Consider the following 22186-nt stretch of genomic DNA (forward strand, 5'->3'; position numbering starts at 1 on the left):
CTTGCTGGCTTCTCCTCTCATGGAGAATTCATGAATGGGATGCAGAGATAATTTTTACCTGGTGTCTAGGATAATGAAGAAAGATGGTGTGGGACGATAGAGAGGAATGAGAAACTATTCATTAAAACAAAAGGGCAGCCAACACCTATTACAGCTGCTGAGGTATGATGCACAGAAGAGAAGGTTTTGCTGGAGTGTCTTTGGAACAGAGCTTGGCCTCTGCATCACTGCCATTTGAGGATTGAATAATCCCTTGTGATGGAGTCATGCTGTGCATTTACTGACCACCTGCTAACAGTTCCTTTCTCTACAGTAATAATAATAAAGAAAAATGGCTCTGAAGGACAAATGTCCCCTGGAGAACAGAGTTCCTGGCTCATAGCATCTAGATTTTTAACTTAATTCAAGATAACTCAGCTCTCCACCTCACCCTTTACTCTGGGCCCTACTCATCTATAAGTTTTTATTTCAATATTCATACCCCCAACACCACTGTGTAAAGCCATCCCCAGGTCCAGGTTTTTGCTGAGCATCCTTTGTGCCAGGTGGTGTCCTTCCCTACCCTCATCCAAAGCACATACTTTGGGGACATAAGTCTACAGGTCTTCCAAAGCGAGACCTTCTTAGTCTTCTCTACATAGCCTAACTTACTCAACTCATGTGTCTCTAACCCATGCTAGTCTCTTTAGTTACTACCTATACCGCAAAGGGGAAAAAGCCCTTCTACAGCTCTGCACTTGGTTCACATGCCCACTGTCCCCATCTGATCTTGTCAGGCTGATAATCTTAACCATCACACCCACAAAGGTACTTTCTCAGCCAGACAAAAACACGACAGCTGCTCTGAACCACCACTACCATACAAATCCACCCGAACCCACCAGGACTATTCTGGAGCCTAGAAAAGACTCTTTGTGGCAGAGAAGCCAAGAGAGTCCTCTAGAGAGAGCTGGTTTAAGGCTGTCATACTCAAGCTGGTTTAGGCCTATCTACACACCCGGTCTCCTCAAGGCTAGGGTGTCCATATTGTTGGTGCCATTTTCTGTGTCTGTGTTTAAATGTGAAATGTTGAATAAAACAAAACAAAACAACATCTCCCATTGGGACACTACATTGATTCCTTAAAACTTGGTGGCTAAAATCATCCACAGTGCCTTTTTGAATGAAGGATAATTTATTTTCACTGTATACTCCTGTTTTCTGTTTAAATTCTTTATACCACACACATTGCTTATCTTTACCATGGAGAAAGTGAAGCCCCATGCTCTTCTCTGAATGTGGGTCTTCAGATGTGGGCTTGAGGCCACAGGTAGTGGCAGTGATGAATGATCTCAGCTGCCTGGCCCTAGCTGATGAGCTATCAGGATTGTCCTTGGGACTTCAGTGTGGCTTTCCTACCCTTAGCCTTCTAGACAAGCTCATAATGGCGACTTGGTGAGGTATGTGAACACCCACTGGTGTCGGACTCAGCAGTCAAATTATCATTCTTTTCCTGAAAACAAGAATCCCTTTTCTCCATCTTTTTTTTTATATATAGACTGAGCCTAGTTAGAGTAGAAGTGGAAGAAGAAGTTTAGGGAGCAGAAAACTACACTTTACTTCTTCTAGAGAATCAAAAAAAAAAAAAAAAAAGATGGGGAAGGAACAGGAGACAGAGGTAGAGGTGGAGGGAGGAAGTCTGAGGATGCACAAAGGAAGTGTGGCAGAGGGAAAGAGGGTGTGAGGGAACCAGGAAGCAGGAGCCAGAGATCCAGATGGAAAGGTCAGGTCAGATGTGTGAGAACAGTTAATTAGTTAGCTGAGGTGATCTCCAGCAACTGTCTAAGCAGCTAACTTTGCCAAGCTGCCTCTTATCCTCATTATCTGACAAAACTTGGGAATGGGGTTCCTCTGGTCCTGCAGGCTTACAGAACTTCCCCGGGGATGCCCATGCTACCAGGCAAAAATGCCCTTCTGTGCCACCTCTCCTGGGCTACCATCACCATTTTGCCATGGGCTGTAGACTATTATTTTCACTTTTTCCTCCTACATTCTTGAAGAAGCAGTCCAAACCCTACCAGGACAAGGCTGGTTTAATTAGATTCTTAGAATAAAACCCCATGCACTGGGAAGAGAAAAGAAAGCACTGGGTGAGTCATGGGAACTGTAAAACTTTGGCTGCAGTGCCACCTGCTGGAAACGACAGCAGCCAAAAGGTTGAAGTCCCCGATGATGACAGCCTCTACCTTGACAGTAATTTAAGGCGTTTAAATTACTTCTGAATTTAAAACTTAATGGCAGCAAAAGACTCAGTTTTCTCTCTTGGAGAAAGGAGACACCTGAGAAGACCCTCCCTCAGAGAGCATCCTAGCTTAGCACAGCCCAAAACAAGATAAAGCCTCATGCTGAGGTGTAGAAACAAAAGTCTAAACCAGAGATAGGCATGGATGGTCTTGCTCATGCCGGGCAGTAGTGGCACACATCTTTAATCCCAGCACTCGGGAGGCAGAGGCAGGCAGATCTCTGAGTTCGAGACCAGCCTGGTCTACAAGAGCTAGTTCCAGGACAGCCTCCAAAGCCACAGAAAAACCTTGTCTCAAAAACAAAAACAAAAACAAATCAAAGTCTCTCAAACTGTGAATGTTAATGTCAAGCTAAGTCAAGAACCCACCTCCTTATCTTAAGGATGAGACGGTGATGGTGAGACATTCTTGTCATCATGATTGGATAAAGCAACACCTAAGAGACTAGTAATTATCCATAAGGGTGTTTTCAGAGACAAGCAGGTCATCAGGACTCTGACAGAAGCAATGGATGAATCCCTGTTGGATCTGAATGTGACAGATGGCATTACTGGGATATGATGGGAGTAAGAGGCAGAGCCTTGATGGAGGCAGTAGGTGTTCATGACAGGTCCTCCAGGCTATCTTGTCCTTCTGAACCCACTGCTCTCTGCTTCCTAGTCACCGAGATGCAAACTGATCTCCAGCATGCATCCATCATTACCACTGCCTAACACCTCTGAAACCATGAGTCATGATACACAGTTGATGCCTTAAAGTTGTTCTAGAGCATCTTGGCAATGCCAAGGCAAAAGTAAAATGGAGACAAATTTCTCTGCCTTCTGGATTCACATCCTATACTGCTGAGCAAGCCCAACCAGGAGAGGCCGTGGTATTCCTAAGAAAAATGAAGGCAAACAATGGAAACATATATAGAGATTGAGTGAAAACTGGGCCATGCTAGGTACTGTGACTACATACTGAACGGAGTTACACAGGGCCTCATGATAAGAGCAACTAACAGATAACAAACTGACTTTGATAAATATTTGACAACCTGTTTAAAGTTCTATAAATTCAAATTCCCAGTAAGAGGAATGTGCTAGCTTCCCCATCAACCCCTGAGTGGAGTTATTGCAAGCTTTAATATTTTTAATAATGAAGTGTGGTCTTCTGCTATTCTGGCTTACATTTCTTTCTTTATAGTAACAGTTGGGCATGTTTTCACATTTATGAGATGAATGAATTAATGATATTGTGCAATATCTAGCTACATAATTGACCCTTTGTGCATTGTCTTATTTCTTATAACATTTTAAAATTACTTTTTATTTGTATATTATGTGGGGGTGCCATGGATGGTTGTAAGGTCAGAAGAAACCATTCACGTATTGCCCGTTCCACTTTGTGTGACTGGGGAATTGAACTCAGATTGACTGTAGACTTGGAGGCAGGCACATTCCCCAGTGAGCATCTTGCTGGCAAGGGCTTATGTCTTTTTAACGGTGTGATGAGAACTGTGCCAGTGAAGGAAATTGCCTCCTCCTTATCATGTTGAATGCATTTTGGTCAATTTATCATTTGTCTATAAGATTTGATTTATAGTTGTTAGTCACAAAAATAATTTTTGAGTTTTGCAAGTTTCTAAATTTTACATAAAATTCTTTTCTCTCTTAAAATTTGTCATTATTTTAAAAAGATGAATGTGTCTTAACTGTTAATGACTTGAATTGAAAGATTGGCATTCATTTCTATCATTTTTCCTTTAAGGGGTTGTACAAGGTGTCAAAACCATTTATTGAATTTTTTTTACATTTTATGGTTGTAAAAAGCAATTTTATCATAGTTTAATTTCTATGAGGATTCCTGTGTGCTTCAAGTTACTCTATTCCATTCCAAAGGAGTGTAAAAAAATATCGAACTTATTCATCACAGTATCAGTATATTGTTCATGTCACTCTTCCAGGATATTCCCTTTTTGAGAGAAATTTCACAATCATCCTATCAGCCCCTTTGACACTCACATACAACCCAACCAAACAGGTATTTCAGTGAAGGGCTCATAGAAAGGCCATGCTCTCCCCAGCCAGCAACAGGTACTTTGCCTTAATTTCCCCCTCCCAAACATAAGTACTCTAGGATAGTAATTTTGTGATTTGCATATGACATGTTCCCCATAGGCTCGTGTGTTTGAATACCTGGTCTCCAGTTGGTAACACTGTTCTAGGAGATTACAGAACCTTCAGAAGGCAGAGCCTTGCTGGAGGAAATGTGTCACTGGGAGAGGGGCTGTGAAGTCTTATTTATTGCCTAGTGCTACTTGCCATTCTCTATTTCTTGAATGTGGATGAAATGTGGCCAGTCGACCTCCTGCTCCTGCCCTCATGACTTTTATGCCCACTGCGTGTCTTCCCTATCATGATGGGCTCTATCCCTCCAGAACTGCAAGCCTTTCTACTCTAAGTAGCTTTGGGACAGGATATTTTATCCCAGAAACACAACCATCATCAGAGAAGCAGGTTGTACAACAGTTACAAACAACATGGAAGCTGAAACATCTGTGAAATTTGCCCAGGACCAAAAGAGAACCTTTAAGACAAGAAGTTCAGTATAAAATCAAAAGTATCAGTTCGGTTAAGCTACATTGTTTGGATTTTACTAATGCCAGGTAAAGTCAGTAAGGCAAGCCAAAAGCAAAGCTTCAGAGCACTCTCCAGGAGAACATTCTACCCGATGTCCTGGGATGATGAGTATCAAGCTAACATAATTACATGTCTCCCAATCCTAACTACATTTCTCAGCAAGTCTACTAATTACTAAGCTGAACAAACATAGGTGGGAAATTGACAGAAATGGTCCCTTATGCTTTGCTGAAATGAAAATGGCTGTAGTTTGAGAAGCCACTCTACCTGGTACCTCCTCCACTCCTGTCCTAGGATGAGGAAATGAATGTGCAGTTACTTAGATGGAAGGAGTGGGTAGTTTTTACTGCAAGTTCAGGAGCTTACCGTCAGCATGTCATCACATTTCATATCTGGAGTATCACCATCTTCACTTTTATTATAGAATTTCCGGAAGAAATTGAATGCCACAACAGTGTACAGGTACACAACAACAGCTAATAAGCCAACCGTTAACACGAGCTGAAAGCAAGGTGACATTTATTAGGAATACAGGATGTATGACCAGTGTAATTGACAGTTGTGTGGGAGGGAAACTACCAACACATGTAGACTTAACTGACTAAAAGCCAATGTGACTCATGCCCTCATTATTTCCTCCTTCTTAGTCCACAAGTAGATCTTATTTGTACATTTTCTCTATCACTCTGTCAAAGTATTTTATACTAAGCTCGATGCATATTAGAAAGCAGTTTTATTGCTCACTTTGCTACCATCTCACCACCTGATAGAAGATACTGTATAACATACGCTCCCACATTGTAAGTCAAGTCTTCATTTATGTGCATGTATGTGTGGCTGCTTGTATGAATGTACACCATGTGTGTATACTGCCTGAAGTATCCAGAAGACAATGTAGGATCCCATGGGACTGGAGTTCCAGGAAGTTGTAAGCCACCCAACATGGGTGCTGGGAACTGAACCAGGATCCTCGGCAAGAGCAGTTAAGTGCTCCCCACCTGCCTTCCCACCTCTCCAGTTGTTCAATGTGCTGGAAGCTCTGTCGCAATCCACCAACTAGCAAGTGAGCAGAGTGCACAGAGATCCTGTCATGGGACCTTTGAGTTTCCATAGGTATCACAGCTTTATTCATAACCTTAGGTGACATTTGTAGGAGCTACTTGCTGAACTTTAGAAAACAAGGGGTTATGGTAATGGCAGTAAAAGTAGATGCAGATCCAGTGGTTGGGGGGACACTGATTATAAAATGTACTGGGGTAGAAGGGCTGTTAATCCAGATAATTAGCACAGAATTTTTACCATCACTTGGTAGCATGAAGCAATAGATGAATAAGTAAATGTATACTTTTGCACCATGTCACAGTAATGGAGAGATCCAGCATGAACAGCTGAGTTCCATCAGAACATTAGTGGGTTTTTTAGACCTAGACCAGCTGTTCCCTACATCGGCATGTCAAGTATATAAAATATCATTAAGATTTTATTCAACTTAAGAAGTAGAGAAGATCTCTTATTAAATTTAACTCCAACACCTCTTGTTATCAATGCAACTAATGCATCTGGACTCTGAAACAGTTTTTGGCATGGCATAGTGTCAGATGGAGCAGACATTGTCTCATAAGCAAAACAGGAACTAGTTTCCTCAGTGTTCAATGCAGACAGTTCCTGTTGGATTTGCTCTCAGTCTTAATCTGACAAGGTATTCTTATTGGTTGTTCTTTACCAAAATAGGATTTGGCATTGACAAATACTAATTCACTTACCCAGGATCACATAGTGAATCCATCAAGCCAATCCTTAAACTCAGGCTATAGGGTCTTTGTAATTACTCATCCTAATTTATAAAGGAAAAGACACAGACTATCCAGACATGAGAAGTCTTTAATGCCATACATTGTCACTTAAGGGCTGGATCTAATTTTGCAGGCTCTTTTCTTGCTGTTTTTAGTTTCTCTAAGGGAAAGATGACCTTTTACCTGTTTTCCATTGTGGGTAACTGAGGACAGTATGGTTCTCAAGGTCTTGAATCCCATCGCGATGTCAAGGAGGTGAGCAGCAAAAAAAAAGTTGTTATAGTGTCCAAGAACAGACATGGTCATATACCAGGCTAGGTACAGGAAGGACTGTTAGGAGCAAACAGGGATGAGATGTATCAGATACCAGAGTCCACACAAACTGGTAAGAGCCGCTGCCATCTCACTCTATGCTAACTACTGCACTCACCTTTTTCTCTACAGACTATAATTCTTCTAATCTAATTAGCTGGATTAGATCTGTGCACATTTTACCTTTATTCAGTTTGTTGTGAAAGGCTTGGTATATATTTTTTCCTTTAACTACACCAGCTCTTCTTCATCCTCTTACAAATAATAGAAATGATCATCGTATATCCTAAGGGCAGTCTCTCAGCCTCAGCATGGTGCTATTTTATACCAATAATTCCTTGCTATTGGGGATGCCCTGAGACTTCAGGATCTGCTAGACTTCAAAGACCATCCAGCCGTGATGATAAAAATGCCATTGGATGTCACTGAGGGACAAGACTGTCTATTTAGAAATCCTTGTCTATCCAAGAATCCCCCAACTTTGACTCCTTTTCTCCTCTGCCTTCCACTTATCTACACACCAAGCTTGTAAATCTATTAGTTGGAATATATTGTTCCTGAGGAGTTTGATTAAGGCAGCATTGTGTTTTGCATGAACTAAAGTAAGCCTAAGAACAAAGCACTCCTTGATGTCACTAACACCTTTAGTGACCTGAACTACAAACTGGTGCTGCTTGGAGAAGTCTCCTGAATCAAAATTAAAGAGTTACTTTTTAATTCTCTCTGTCTCTCTCTGTCTCTGTCTGTGTGTGTGTGGGGGGGGGTGTTGGTGTGGGTGGATGGGTGTGGGGGTGTGGGTGTGGGTGTGTATGTGTGCGTTATTGTGTAGGTATAAGCACACAATGCAGTACCCTCAGAAGCCAGAAGAGTGAATCAGCTCCCCAGGAACTGGAGTTATAGAAAGTAATGAACTGCCTTTTGTCAGAGCTGTGAACCAAACCTAGGTCTTCTGTAAGACAGCAGGTGCTCTGGATAATCTCTTCAGATTCTTGAATTATAATTAATGTAAATGATTCACTTCTGTTAGAGTGAAAATGGCCATGTTTGGTGGGGGGGCAGTGAAGATGCAGGATAGAAACCCAGTGATGGCTTTAGCTCCTTGGAGCAGAGTTTTCCTACCGATGCTGTGTCTGGATGACATCCACTCACAGAAGAGGAGCAGAACAGTGGCTCTGATTCTAATCTTAGGTTTTAGCAAGAAGGAAAAAGAGTGGGGTGGTGTCTGAGGTTGCAGGATTTCATGAAATAAAAAAGGGACTGAAGCTAGGAAAAGAAAAATGGCATTCAGAAAAGACACTGAGGATTTGGATGTACAGCTTTGGAAGTGATACACTTGCCATAGGACATTAAGGAGGAGTAATTTTACAAGCTAGCAAGAGATGAAAAGCCTGAGGGAAAAAAGACACACATGGAGAACACAAGAGGAAGGAGATGAACACAACTGACAAACTAGTAATGGGCAGAGTGTGTATTGCCATGGAGGTACCCTGTTAAGCCTCAGTGACAGATGGAGAATGGGCAGTTCCTAACATTGGCACTTAGCTCATTTATACTAAAAGTTACTCTTTTTCGATGTTAAGAAATGCCACTGCCAATCCTTCTTCTGATTACCTGCATTGCTTTTCAGAGACCAACTAAACTATTGAAGACCTGACATGTGAGAAGTGACTGGCCAAACAGAAGCTGAAGTGACTGACAGCCTAAGGGGTCTCAGAAAGGTGTTTGAAGGGACATCTCCAAGCTACCTTCAGGATTAACCCACATCCAAGTTCTCTGGATAACAAGAAACTCCACAGAAATGAAACTATTAAGGTCTCACTTGGGCAAAGCAGGATTATGCAAGGGCTGTGGCATGGAGAATTCCTCCAGTGTGCCCAAGCCAGACTGTACAAACTCCCTGAGGGGAAGATACTGACTGAAGCAGGAGTTGAGCAGCTTCTGCTCACTGAGAATTTTTCCACCATCGGATGACAAAGTACTTGCAAGGTGGTATGCTAACAGTCTGTGGCTCTGAAAGGTACTTACAGATTGAATTTTGAAGTTGTCAGAAGTACCTATAATGGCTGGGTGGAAGGGTGGGAATGGAGGGGAGAGAATTTGCTTGTTGTCACAAACTTTACAGACTAGGGAAATGGAACATTCACTATAAAAGTCAGTGTTAAAATTAAGCAGTGAGGTACAGAGACAGCTTTTGGTAAAGGATGACTCTATTTAAACTGTTTAAGTATATACTTGGGGCATATGTTTAGTGTCTAAAGTCTTTCTGATAAGGATAGATCAAGAATAAGAACACAATGATTTAATGTAGTTAATTTTAGAGAAAAAGTGAGCACAACTATTTTTTAAATGTATTCGTTTAAAAAACATATATGCAGCAATATGCATCATGGCATTTTCATAAATACTTTGTTTCTGTTGTTTCTCCATCTGCCCACCCCATCTTCTTCCTCCCACTTATCTCCTCTCTGGTACCAATATTTTTAAATTTTTATTTAGGTGTGTTTGGAGCATTGACAAACCTTTGCGTCTACCATGGTCCCTCTGAAACATAAATGGAAATCCACATAAATTTTCAAGTTTTTTAAAATTAATATACAAAATAGGCTGGTTTAAGTGTCTGTGCTAGGGTCTCTCTCAGACACATGTTTATTAGCTGAGTTGGTATCTGAATAATTTCCTCAAATAACCCTCCCTCTATCTGCAAGAGCTCCAGAGAGGTATCCAATGAGGGTGAAGAGGCTTACGTTGTCTGTGAACACGACTCCCAGTTTCCACATCTGGTACTTCACATCAATAGAGTTCAATCTGGAATGACAAAAGACAGTGTGGATATTCACATTACTAGAGACTTAGGTCTATGAGAACCTGTGGGCCTGCACTTGACATGGAGAAAGCTAGACACCTGCTCAAGAGAACAGTGCTCAGGAGATCAGTACTCTGGAGACCACTTGTCCCCAGGTAAATATGAAGAACTAAAACCTGCTCTATAGACATGCCCCCCGCACCAGCCCAGTGCCCTGTGATGATGAGAAAAAAATGGTGCCGCCTTCTTCTTCTTCTTCAGTAATTTAATTTTATCTTCATTATAAGTATTATTACTGTTGTGCATAGTACTTATGATATGTGTGCATGGTGTGTGTGTGGGGGGGGGCATACACAAGTGACAGTGCATGTGTGGAAGTCAGAGGACAGCCTGTATAAGTTAGTTCTCTCCTCTCACTTTGGGTTCTGGGAAGTGGACTGAGGTTGCCAGGCTTGTCTGCCCTTATCCACTGAGCAATCTCAACAACCCATCTTGTTATTTAAAAACAGCCTTTTCTTTTTTTACTGCATTATAACTTAATTTACATTCTCTTATTCCTGGAAGCTATACAAAACTAAATAATATGTGTGCTTCCAAAGTTGACTCAGTAAATTTTGCTGTGTATTTACAATACCTTTTGAAAGTATTTGCTCTTATTTTATGTCTATGGGTGTTTTGCCTGCATGTGTGTCTGTGTATCACATGTGTGCAGTACTCAGAGAGGCCAAAAGAGTGTATCATATCCCCTGGAACTGGAGTTCTAGGCAGCTGTCAATCACGATGTGAGTGCTAGGAACCGATCCCTGTCCTCTACAAGAACCACAAATGCTCTTAACCATTGAGCCGTCTGCCAGCCCCTTGAAACAGATTTTTTGCTGTGTTTGTGGGGATGGGATAAACAGGGAGATGGATAGGGAGAAAGAGATGAAGATAGAGAGATAGGAGCTAGAGAATGAGAGCATTTGGTCATATGTGCCAGTAATTAATGTAAAAATCAAAACAGGAACAACCTCACAGTTTAATGGAAGAATAAAACTTAAAATAAACCTTGCAGGTTAAGAGTTCTGTTCATAGCTAAAACCGTTAAAAAGAAGTTCCTGTTTGTTTGGCACTAAATCCTAGCAAAGAGAGGTCTACTTGTCCTGTGCTAAGCTCCTGATAATTAAGGATTCTATTTCTAATTAGCAGTAAGTCCCTGGTTTGATGTAAACTGCTTAAAACCCTCATTTACTTGATGTATACTCTTGCTTTGTTCCTCCCCTTTTCATTGCATCCTTTTAACAAGGAATAATCACCAACCTTCTCAGCTCTGTGAACACCTTATCTCTCCTGTAAGAGAGACTTCAAGAGAACAGTGAGGGTTATTCTTTCCAACCCAACATAAAAGAAAACAGCTGGCTGGCCAGTCTTAGGTGCACCCAAATATAGCTTGCTTTAATTTGGACAACCTTGGACTTGGTCCTTCCTGTCTTTCAAATCTCAGGATCAGCAGTTGTTTTTGTTTGTTTTTGTGTGTGTGTGTATTATACTTTTATATGTGTACAGTATATGTGTGTGTTTACATATGTATGGGGTGTACTTCGTGCATGTTGTTGGGAAGGCCAGAGATTGACTGGTTGTCTTTCTCTATTAACTATCCATCTTAACTTCTAGACAAGGTATTTTAGTGAACCTCAACATTGTGGCTAGACACAGGCCAGCAAGCTCCCAGAATCCACATGTGTCCACCTCCTAACACTGGGATCACAGGCATGTTCACCCACACCAGGCTCTATATGGCTGCTGGAGATCTGATCTCTGGTCCTCAGGCTTGCACACCGAGCGCTTTACCATGGAGCCAGCTCCCTATCATTATTGACCATTTTGTATTGCATTTCAGTAGAAAGGTTTCTGATTCAAATAACAAAACTTGCATGAACACATACATTCATCTTACAACTAAATTTTATAAAGGAGGCCACTGTTTGTCTCCTTTTCTTGTTATCTCTTTATAGTACTAGGGCATGTACCCAGGACTTGAACTTGCCCAGTGAATGCTCTCCCTCTGAGCTGCAGCACTGTTTCTTTTTGCTTACAGTCACCCCAGCAGCTCATTCTCCATTTCCCTTTGGGTAGGCTTCAGCCTTTCTTTGTACCCCAAGGACTAGACCCTCCTCCTATTATGGCTCCCAGCAAGCATCTTAGCTATTGCTAATGCTGGGAGCCTTTCTCTTTTACTGATCTGTGACCTTGTGGATAATGAGTACCATCAAACAAATTAAATGTCCCTCCATCAATCTATGTTGAATGAATAAATCTGAGCACAAAAACTCATGATCTTTGAAAATTAAATAATGCATGTACTGTAAAACACTTTGCTGGACAGTGGTGGCTCACACCTTTAATCCCAGCACTCGGGATGCAAAGGCAGGCAGATCTCTGTGAGTTCGAGACCAGCCTGGTCTACAAGAGCTAGTTCCAGGACAGCCTCCAAAGCCACAGGGAAACCCCATCTTGAACCCCCCCCAAAAAAAACCACTTCATTTTTTTTATAACTTAGCATTGATTTGGGGGTTAGATGTAACTTAGTCTGCCTTTTTACACCCCAGCTGCAGGTCAATTGGCAGATGACATGAACTGACACAATATAGTGTAACAGGTGCAGTTCTCAAAGGGGCCTCTCCAGACAGAAGAGTTCCATCTTTAATTACTTTTTAAAAATTGTTGACTTTAAGTAGACCATTCTGGAATTAGAAATATGAGAATGAGCAGTTTGTTAAGTAAGGCTGATAGAATAGGCATTTGTTGTTGTTATTGCTGTTTTCTGTCTTTGTTTGGTATTTCTTAGAAGGATGAAGGTTTCCTTCTTTAGCTCAGGGTTTCTTTGTCTCTTGCCTTTTTCTGAGGCAGAGTGTTGCTTTTCTGTCAACACTCCTCATGAACACTTAGGCTCAGCTAACCCTCTTGCTTAAAATTCCCAAGGGCTGAGGCTGTGCACAGACAGGCCCTGCTGTATTTTTCCTTCTCTCCAAGCAAAAGATTGTCTGTGAGCCATAATTATTTTTAGTAACACAGGACCCTTTCATAAGCAACCCATCAATATTTGCAATAGGTTTCGGCACTAATTTTTTTCTAAGCATGAAAGGAGTTGACAAAGGTGACCTGATGAACTATATGAGAGCATTATTTTCCAGCCATATGTGGTGGCTCATACATGAAATCACAACAGTCCAGAAGCAAGAGCAGGAAGATGGTGAGCTGGAGGCCTAGGGAGCTCCAGGCCTTCATGCGATATTACATAATGAGTTTTAGATCAGCCTGGGCTACATAACAAGACCCTGTCTCAGTAATAATAACAATAACAACAACAACAATGAAAATAATAAGTTAATAGGAAAATATCCCTTCATTCTAAAACTTCCAATACTCATGTCCTAGCTGGTTTTATGTCAACTTGATACAAAATAGAGTTATCTGAAAGGAAGGAACTTCAGTTGAGAAAATGTCTTCATTAAGATCTGGCTGTAGAGCATTTTCTTAATTAGTGATTGATGGGGAATCCCCAGCCCATTGTGGGTGGTATCATCCCTGGGCTGCTACTCCTAGGTTCTATAAGAAAGTTGGGTAGTGGTGGCACATAGCTTTAGTGGAGGCAGAAGCAGGAGGATTTCTGAGTTTGAGGCCAGCCTGGTCTATAGAGTGAATTTCAGGACAGCCAAAGATGCTCAAAGAAACCCTGTCTCAAAAAGCTACACACATAAGAAACACACACACACACACACACACACACACACACACACACACACACACACACACGAAAAAAGAAAAATAAAGGAAGGAAAGAACAAAGGAAGGAAGGAACAAAAAGGAAGTTTGAAAGAAAGAAAGCAGGCTGAGCAAGCCAGTAAGAAGCAACTCTCCATGCTCTCTGCATCAGCTCCAGCCTCCAGGTTACTGCCCTATCTGGGCTCCTATCCTGACTTCCTACAATAATGAACAGTGCTGTGGAAGTATAAGACAAATAACCCTTTCCTCCCCAACTTGATTTTTGGTCATGGTGTTTCATCACAGCAATAGAAACCTTAACTAAGAAAACCCAGAAGTGTGAAAGTCAACTTGTTTTGCACTAGCAGCTTTCCTAAGTGAGGTAAGGAATATCTGAGCTAGCTGGATCAGAAATGCATCCCTGTCCCCACCCCATTTGTAGGGCAGAAGTGTCACTCACACAGCAGACAAGGAACTGTCTTTCTTGGGCTTCTTCTTCTCTCTTGCATCGCTGAAATCCAGTGCAGCCTTATCCATGCCCAGTAACTCACTGATTCTGTCTCGCCCATAAAACTCTCCATATTTATCCATTACCTGTGGTCAAGGGAGAAGAACATTATTGGCCTTAACTATTAAGTACCACTTATACATCTATACAAGAGCATCATTTTTTTTTGTCTTACCATACATTTGCTAGATTTTAAAGAAAACTTAGCCATCTAGTTTACAGTCCATCTTCTGCTGTTGAAGTTCTAAATAAATCTATAGAGTCTATAGAACTTTGAATAACTCATGTCTGAGGAATGAGATTTTTCTTTCTAGTAAGGGAGGCATGGGAATGACTGCTCTGCAGTAAGAGTGAGATGGTGGGGGAGGCAGGAGAAAAGTGACCTTCAGTCTTTATTGGGAATTTTGTCAGGTTACTTGTGACTGTCACAGTATGTACGCTTTGACTTTATTAAAGAATTTTTTATTACTTCATCATGCACCAGCTTTCTTCCCTCCAAGATTTTCAAATTGCACCAGCTATGTATTAATAGTAACATACTATTGCACAGACTACAGAAGTGGGGAGATGGAAGTCAGTGAAGTGTCAAGTGTGATAACATGTGCACTGGAAATGCAGAGACAGGTGAGATCATGAGGCTCACTGCCAGTCAACCTAGCCTAACCGTTGGTGAGCCTTAGGACCCAAGGAGAGGCCATGTCTCAAAATGATAGACGGTACCTGAGGAACAATAGCTAAGGCTGACCTCAGTTTCTACACCCATCCATACACCTGTGCACACATTCTCCCCACATACCTGTGTACCCAAACACACAAGAGCATGTATATACACGTACACACACACACACACACACACACACACACACACACACACACACGGAGACACTGTAGCCACACCTCCTAAGGGCTGGCTACAGGTGTGCCTGACCACGCCTACAAGGCGTGGTCAAGGAGAGGTCAGGGTGATGTGGGAGGGCTTCTTAAGCGACCACAAGCACATGGAACCTTCTTTTCCCCTTCAGCTGCCCATTCTCTCTGGCCTCCCTGCCTTGCTGCCCCTGGGCACGCTCTGGCTTGCGTTTGGCTGGTAATTATCTGAATAAAGGTATCTTGAATCTACAAGCATTCTCCTTTACTTGGTGCCCAAAGGTGTGGCTATGGTGTCTCCCTACACACACACACATACACACACACACACACACACACACACATACACACACACACACACACACACTACGCACAACTGTGCTTAATGATACAGTTGAATTACATTTACATTCTTAGTATATGCTCCATCTCTACATAAGGTGGTAAGAAAAACTTTGAGTGTCTCCTTGACAACCGCCTTTGGAACAGCATTGAATTGATAAAGACATGCACCTGTGTCAGTACACACAGAGCTGGCATTCCCCACGAAACAATGTGTGAACTGAGCAGTTTAAAGAATCAGCAAGGAGCCAGGAGCAGTGGCTCATGCCTGTTACCTCAGCATTCTCCAGAAGCTGAGGGAAGAAGAGTGCAGTGAGTTTGAAGCCAACATAGGCTACTTGGTGAGTTCCAGGCTAGCCTGGGCTACAGTTTGAGACCTTGTCTTAAAACTCCATTAAAAAAGCCGGGCATTGGTGGTGCACGTCTTTAATCCCAGCACTCGGGAGGCAGAAACCCTGTCTCAAAAAAACCAAAAAAAAAAAAAAACTCCATTAAAAAAAAAGAAAATGCAACAAAATAAAATAATTCCTGAACAGCAGCCCTCAGTACACAAACACTGCTACATATGATGTTTCAACTAAAACTTGAGGAGCCACATGCAGATCATGTGTTGGGGAGGGCAGGGATAACGCCATGTCTCTATGCAGAGGTTTTCAACAGCAGAGCTTAGCAGCAGCCAGACGAATGGCTAAAGCAATGATGGTATCCTTTCTATCACCCTCCCTCACAATTAGAGTCAGATTTTGTTTTAAGGTCTTTAAAGTTATATAAAGAAAAACAGCCTGCAGCCAACTTGGGCAACCAAGACAATATCAAAGCCAATTCCTACTGGTTCTTGTCACTGTGCACACTTCACTGTACCCTAAGGCATGGTGGGTAAGTGAAGCAAGGTCTGTTTATTTAGAGGCAACAGAGAATGAATGTCTTAGATGCTCTTTTGAAGATGCCTATTCGATGCTCTTGCCACTGTGAAGTAACAAGAGCAGGCAACTGGAACACACCTCACATCCCACTCTACATCCGAACCACATCACATTCACTGAAGTGTACTTTAAGAAAAACACTGGGAATTTATCCCTTTTCAGAAACATTACCTTTCTTTTAACAAATTTATCCCAGTAGTTATTGGGAAATGACCTAAAAGACATAAAAGCAGAGAAGTAAGAGAATTTGTATTTTTAAATGATAAATGACATATAATTTGAAATAAACAAAATATTGAAAATAATTTTGCAGCTATCCTACCATCTACTTAGTACAATGAGTCATATAACATCTCTGTTGATAATTTTTCTATAAGTATATTCACCATCATTTGAATAACAGCAATAAGTAAATCACATTAAAACATGGATGATATCTTTCTATAATCATATTTATTAACAAGTTGTATATTATATTTTATCATTTGTTTATAAGAGTATAATATGTGTATACATATATATGTATATGTACTTCTTGTCAGTTATTTTTAAAATGAGAATGTCTACAGACTGTGGCTTTGGTGATGGCTGAGAGGTGAAGGGCTAGTCTAGCATATTCAAGGCCCTGAGTTCAAGTCCTCCCATGTCAAGTCTTAGACTTAGATGTGAGGCCCAGTGTAACCTCCTGAGCCTGGCTAGAGTTTGGCGACCTGTCTCTGGTATGAAACCTCCACCTGGGGGTGACTCAGCAAGGCCTGATGTAAGACTACCCCCTGCCTAGCTACTTGCCTGCTTGGTGGAATATTATTGGCCCTTACTCCCCACTTTACCTTACTCCATCCTAAGATTCCCATCCCCTACCTCAGTCCTATATAAGTTCCTGCCTATTGGAATAAATACAGATCCTGATTCAACAAGTTTCCCGACTCAATGGTTATTTTCTCCCCAGTAGCCAAGGAGGGGGGACTGAGTCATCCAACATTCACCATCCTGCTCAGCCCTGGGAAGAGACCAGCTGGACTGGCCCTTCCCCAGCTGTACCTGCTGGGGGACCTGGCACTCCCACTCCAAAAAGAACAAACTAATTGATTATAAACCTGTCACTGTTTTTCTATAGAGTTTTATTCCCCAGTGGAAAACTCAGAACCTACTAGAAATAACTTCTAAGCATCAGCAGTTTCAGGGCTGGGGACATGGCTCAGCAGAAGAGTGCTTGCAGAGCAAGGGCAAGGCTTTGGATGGAATCCTCGTCACCACATTAAAAAATTAAAAAGAATAAACAAACTCAATCATAATATAATATCTGACTCTTATGAAACATAAACACTCAAAAATATACTACCAATAATTGTTTTTATGGAAGTTATAATTTGGGATGGACTTATATGAGACACAGTAGCTGGTTGATTTGTCTGTTTTTATCTTGACCCAACAGGCTAAATGATTACTGGATTAGTTTTTTTAAAAGTGTTTTTTATTCTCCTCTTATAAATAAATGACATTGTAAAATTTACTAGGTTCATGTGAGGCTGGTTGGTGGTGCCCTCTGGAAGTTCAGACACATTAGCAGTGTGAATTCAGTATTTCTGCTTTCAATACTTCAGCCCTTTCCTTAATGAACAATTTCTGCTTCCTCTGCTTTTGGATGAGATGCCTCTGCATGGTGGGTTGTGAACCTGGTGCTACACACCTCCTGAGCCCTGGGTAATGGCTTTTCATTCCCATCAGCACTGTGCAAATGGCTTCAAAGCGCTTTTTTGATTAAGAGACTCAGACCAGAGGGCAGAATTGTGGGCATCCATTAGCTCCGGATGATTCTTAGTCTTTTGATTTACTTGGCTGAATATATAACTGTTATTCACTTAGGCTAAACTTTTAACAAATCTTCAGAAACTCTAGCAGAGAATTTCTTTTAACATCTTGAAATTCCTGAGCCCAGAATTGCCTCCCATAATCCCTCACTCACTGTGTATTGATCACGAGTCTGTCCCACTGGCCTTTAATATCATCTTCCGAAGGCTGCTCTGTAATGTAAAGCCCATCAAATTCCAATTTACGTGCCACTTCCTTCTCCCGCTTAAAAATAACCAATGGGACCTGCAGAGGGAAATAAACATGTCGACATTCATTTAGCTGGACTGGCATCTCTCACAGTCACTATCTTTACAAAACAGCTTTTGGGAAGAACTATTTCTCCTCTTACTTGCAGGAAGGAAAAAAAATGAGTGAAAATGAATCAACTACAGTCAGGCAGAAAGAAGTATCTAGAAGGTTTTGGGAAACCAGCATACATGTGCTTATGTTCTAAAGACATGGGGATTAATATATAATTGGACAAATGATAGCATTCTAAATACTAAAGAGAGACAGGTGATTATAAAATATTCACTATATTCAAATACATATTACTTTAATGCAACAATACGAACAGAAACAAAAAAATCTTAGTGATTTTATTCATGTCTCTGAAAGCATGTGTTTTAATCCCTTCAATAACTCTATGCACAACATGCTTGTATTATATAGTGGTAGATTCATGGTTCAACATTGGCAAACATCTTGGTGAATGTAACCAAACATCTTGACCTCTGTTGTCTGCTGATGACTCCCCTTTCACATGGATGGAGTCTGTGCAAGCAGAGATGGGAGGGACCGACACTGAAGCAGTATCCAGGGATGTTTACCTCCGTGAGAATAGGGGGACAGGAGGTAGAAAAAAAATTCCTACAGGAACATCTCACACCATTGTCTTTTATTCCAAGCCCTAGTTTTTCAAACATCTTATGAGGCTCCATAGCCAGCGGCAAAAGGGCAGTGAAATAAAAATAAATAAACAAACTTGCACAGGCAAGGATATCCCCAAGCACTCAGAGAGACAACATTACCATATTGAATTCTATTCACCAACACCTAATGTTACTCCCAGCAGGGACATGGGGATAAAGGGAACTTGTTTTCCAGGTGAAATAGCAGGAACTGCCAGTCTTCTGCCATGGATGGTGAGAGATACATACCTCATCACAGAACAGTACGCCCCACAGCTATTTAACTGTGAGAGTCCATTGCAGTGGGGTTCACCTCTGAATGGTCAAGTTATACGTAAAAATGTTGACTATATGAATGATTATCAATAGGCAAAACCATAGTTTCAATCAATGACTCATCAATGGAAACTCAGAAAGGTCAGGCCCCAGTAGCCTTGCTTCAGAGATAGAAGCCTATGACCACAGTTGCTCTTCTGCCCTTAGCCTATCATTTCCCTCTACCCCAACCTGTTTCTTCCTTCTGTCCCAGAGGTGTGGAGAATCTGTCCCAGAGGTGTGGAGTATCTCAAATAAACACCACAAATTTCATTTCAGTACTTGCTTCCCCAGAAGTCCAATCTACAGACATTGTAAATACACTGGTACTTGGGGACTAACTTTCAAGCAGTAGTATCCAATGATGCAAAAGAAAGAGATGACAGTGTGCAAGATGGCTAAGATGCGCAAGGTGGGTTCCATGTAGCCACTGCTCTCCTCTAAGACGTAGTGCACTGCGATGATTCTATGTGGGTTGCTGTCCAGGCTGGTGGTCACTTTGGCAGTGTCACTGGAGCTTCGGGCAGGCAGCTCCTTTCCTTCAACCACAGAAGAAGTGGAGACCTGATTCAAACCATTTAAAGCACAGTCAGTTCACTGTGTATCACATCACCATAAAAGAGGGAAATGGAAATACAACCTCTGTAGACTGAATGTGAAGTCAGTGCGTAATAGTATCATGGAAAGACTAACATGGAAGGATAGAGATATCTTTTACAACAGCAAGTACAAGTAACAAATATGCTTCTAAAACACATGTTAGGGGGCTGAGAGATGGCTCAGTAGGAAAAAGAGCTTGGTGTCAAGTTTGATGCCCACTCCAATCTCCAGGAATGATACAATGGAAGGAGACTCCTGTTAGGTATTCTTTGACCTCCTCATTCACATGGCACACACACACAGAATAAATGTATTTTTTTAAAAATTTGTGCTAATCCAACCAAAGTTATGATTCCAATCTGCAGGAAAACACTAGATACTTTTCTTCCATTTGGATATTTCCATATCCAAATAATGTCATGTGAGGGAGGTTCTGTCACAGTCAGGCATCATAACAAGTAAGGAATTCAGTTGAATCATCCTAGGAACACTGAGAGTGACTCCTCTGTGACACCCAGCCCTCATCAGTTGCAGCCAGCTGAGATCCCTGACTTCCTGGGCATATCTGATGGCCTGGGCTTTGGTATCTCTCTTTTGCTAAAGTGCAGCTTAGAATTGGGGTAAATGTGCTCTCTCACAGCTCCCAGGGAAGCTATCCATTGCCATCAATCACTTTGGACTTTTAGGATGGTCTTCAACCCACAGAGACACACATACATACCTTGTAGAAGAGCAGGATGAAATTGATGGCGAAGGCGACAAACAAGGCCAGCATTCTCATGTTGTAAAAGTTTCGAGCAAAATAGTTCTGAAGGGGGAAAGGGTTGAGAACAGGCCAGCCAGTAAGAGATCAGAAATTTGCAAACATTTTAATCAAAGATCTGTTCATTTGCTTCAAAGAACAGAGTGGGAGCTTGTTGTGTCCTTGGTATTAGAGACATACAGTAAGAGACAAAATTTCTACCATCAAGGAGCAGACAACTAATAACAACCTTACCCTCAGATACAAAGTATCATCAAGAACTCCAAGTGACACACTGATAAATAGGTGAGGGCTTAGGGAGTGTGGTGGTAGTTTGGATAGGTGGCTTGGAAAGGCTATCTTATAGCTTGAACACAGGCCTGTGGGTGGCAAGGAGCTAACTGAACCATGGGGGTAAGATGTATTAGAGACATGGATTGTGAGGACAGGGCTCTGAATTGAGAGTAATGCTGTGGGGTTAAGAGCATCTGCTGCTCTTGCAAGAGGATCTGGGTTCAGTTTCCAGCACCCACATAGAAGTTCACATCTGTATCTTTAATTATGGGGGAATCTGATGCCCTCTTCTGACCTCCACAGGTACTATATGCAAGTGGCACACACACACACACACACACACACACACACACACACAGAGAGAGAGAGAGAGAGAGAGAGAGAGAGAGAGAGAGAGAGAGAGAGAGAGAGAGAGAGAGAGAGAGGGAGAGAGAGGAGAGAGAGGGAGGCAGGGAGGGAGGAGAGAGAGAGAAATACTTAATAGAGTTGTGTGTGTGTGTGTGTGTGTGTGTGTGTGTGTGTGTGTGTGTGTGTGTGTGTGTGTGTGTGTGTGTGAATGTACTTGATCCCTAGAGAAAAGAAAGGAGAGGGAAGAAGTGGGCTCTGGCAGATGATCTGCGGCTGAGTTCTGAAGGTTTCTGATAAACATTTTAGTTGTCTGTTACAGTAAACTGATTCAGTGATCTCTGAACTGTTTAATAACCTCTAAGACTATGCTGCAGAGATATGATGTCTGTCCCAATGTTTATTGGATTTGGATGAATGACCTAATCTTTCCTAGAGATCATCTTGTCTCTTCTGTAATGTCAACATAACACAGGACCAGCCTCCCTCATTTAGTATAAGAAAATAGGAGGAAATCCAGTTATTCATTTTAATATGCTATTAGTAATTACACATACAACTTGATATGCTCTCGCTGTTAAAACTGGTATTTTATTCTAGGAGGTTAAGATGCTGGTGGAGAACTAAAGAGGACAGGATGTAGATAGGTGATGGCTTAGAAATTCCTCTGTGGAGACAGTAGACATCAGGGACTAGTTAGTAAGCATGGTTGCAAAAAGAGATGATGTTGGCAGTTGGTTGGCCTCCATGGCAGCCATGGACATGCACAGAACTGGGAAGGTCCTTGAGGAACTTTACAGGAAGAGCTGGAGCTAAGTTTTGGCTTTTTGCTGTTGTTTGTTTGTTGACTGGTTTCTTTTCTGTACTGTGTTACAGATAAGAGAGAAAGGACTCAAAGATGAGCAACTAAGTCAGGGGTTGGTATGGTGT

The 22186-nt window shown here is 41.7% G+C and overlaps 1 protein-coding gene across 1 annotated transcript in view; it reads right to left on the reverse strand.

The window, feature by feature from the left end:
- Positions 1-22186, reverse strand: part of Ryr2 (ryanodine receptor 2) — a 401257-nt gene that overhangs the window by 11572 nt on the left and 367499 nt on the right. The window contains exons 93-100 of the mRNA XM_035441718.1: positions 20597-20683; positions 19618-19839; positions 18162-18292; positions 16367-16409; positions 14016-14149; positions 9753-9813; positions 6880-7026; positions 5270-5404 (exon numbers count right to left, since the gene is read on the reverse strand). Of these exons, the coding sequence (XP_035297609.1) occupies positions 5270-5404; positions 6880-7026; positions 9753-9813; positions 14016-14149; positions 16367-16409; positions 18162-18292; positions 19618-19839; positions 20597-20683 (960 nt within the window). The remainder of the gene's footprint in view (positions 1-5269; positions 5405-6879; positions 7027-9752; positions 9814-14015; positions 14150-16366; positions 16410-18161; positions 18293-19617; positions 19840-20596; positions 20684-22186) is intronic.

The sequence above is a fragment of the Cricetulus griseus genome, chromosome 3 (assembly GCF_003668045.3).
Source record: "Cricetulus griseus strain 17A/GY chromosome 3, alternate assembly CriGri-PICRH-1.0, whole genome shotgun sequence".
Lineage (NCBI taxonomy): Eukaryota > Metazoa > Chordata > Mammalia > Rodentia > Cricetidae > Cricetulus > Cricetulus griseus.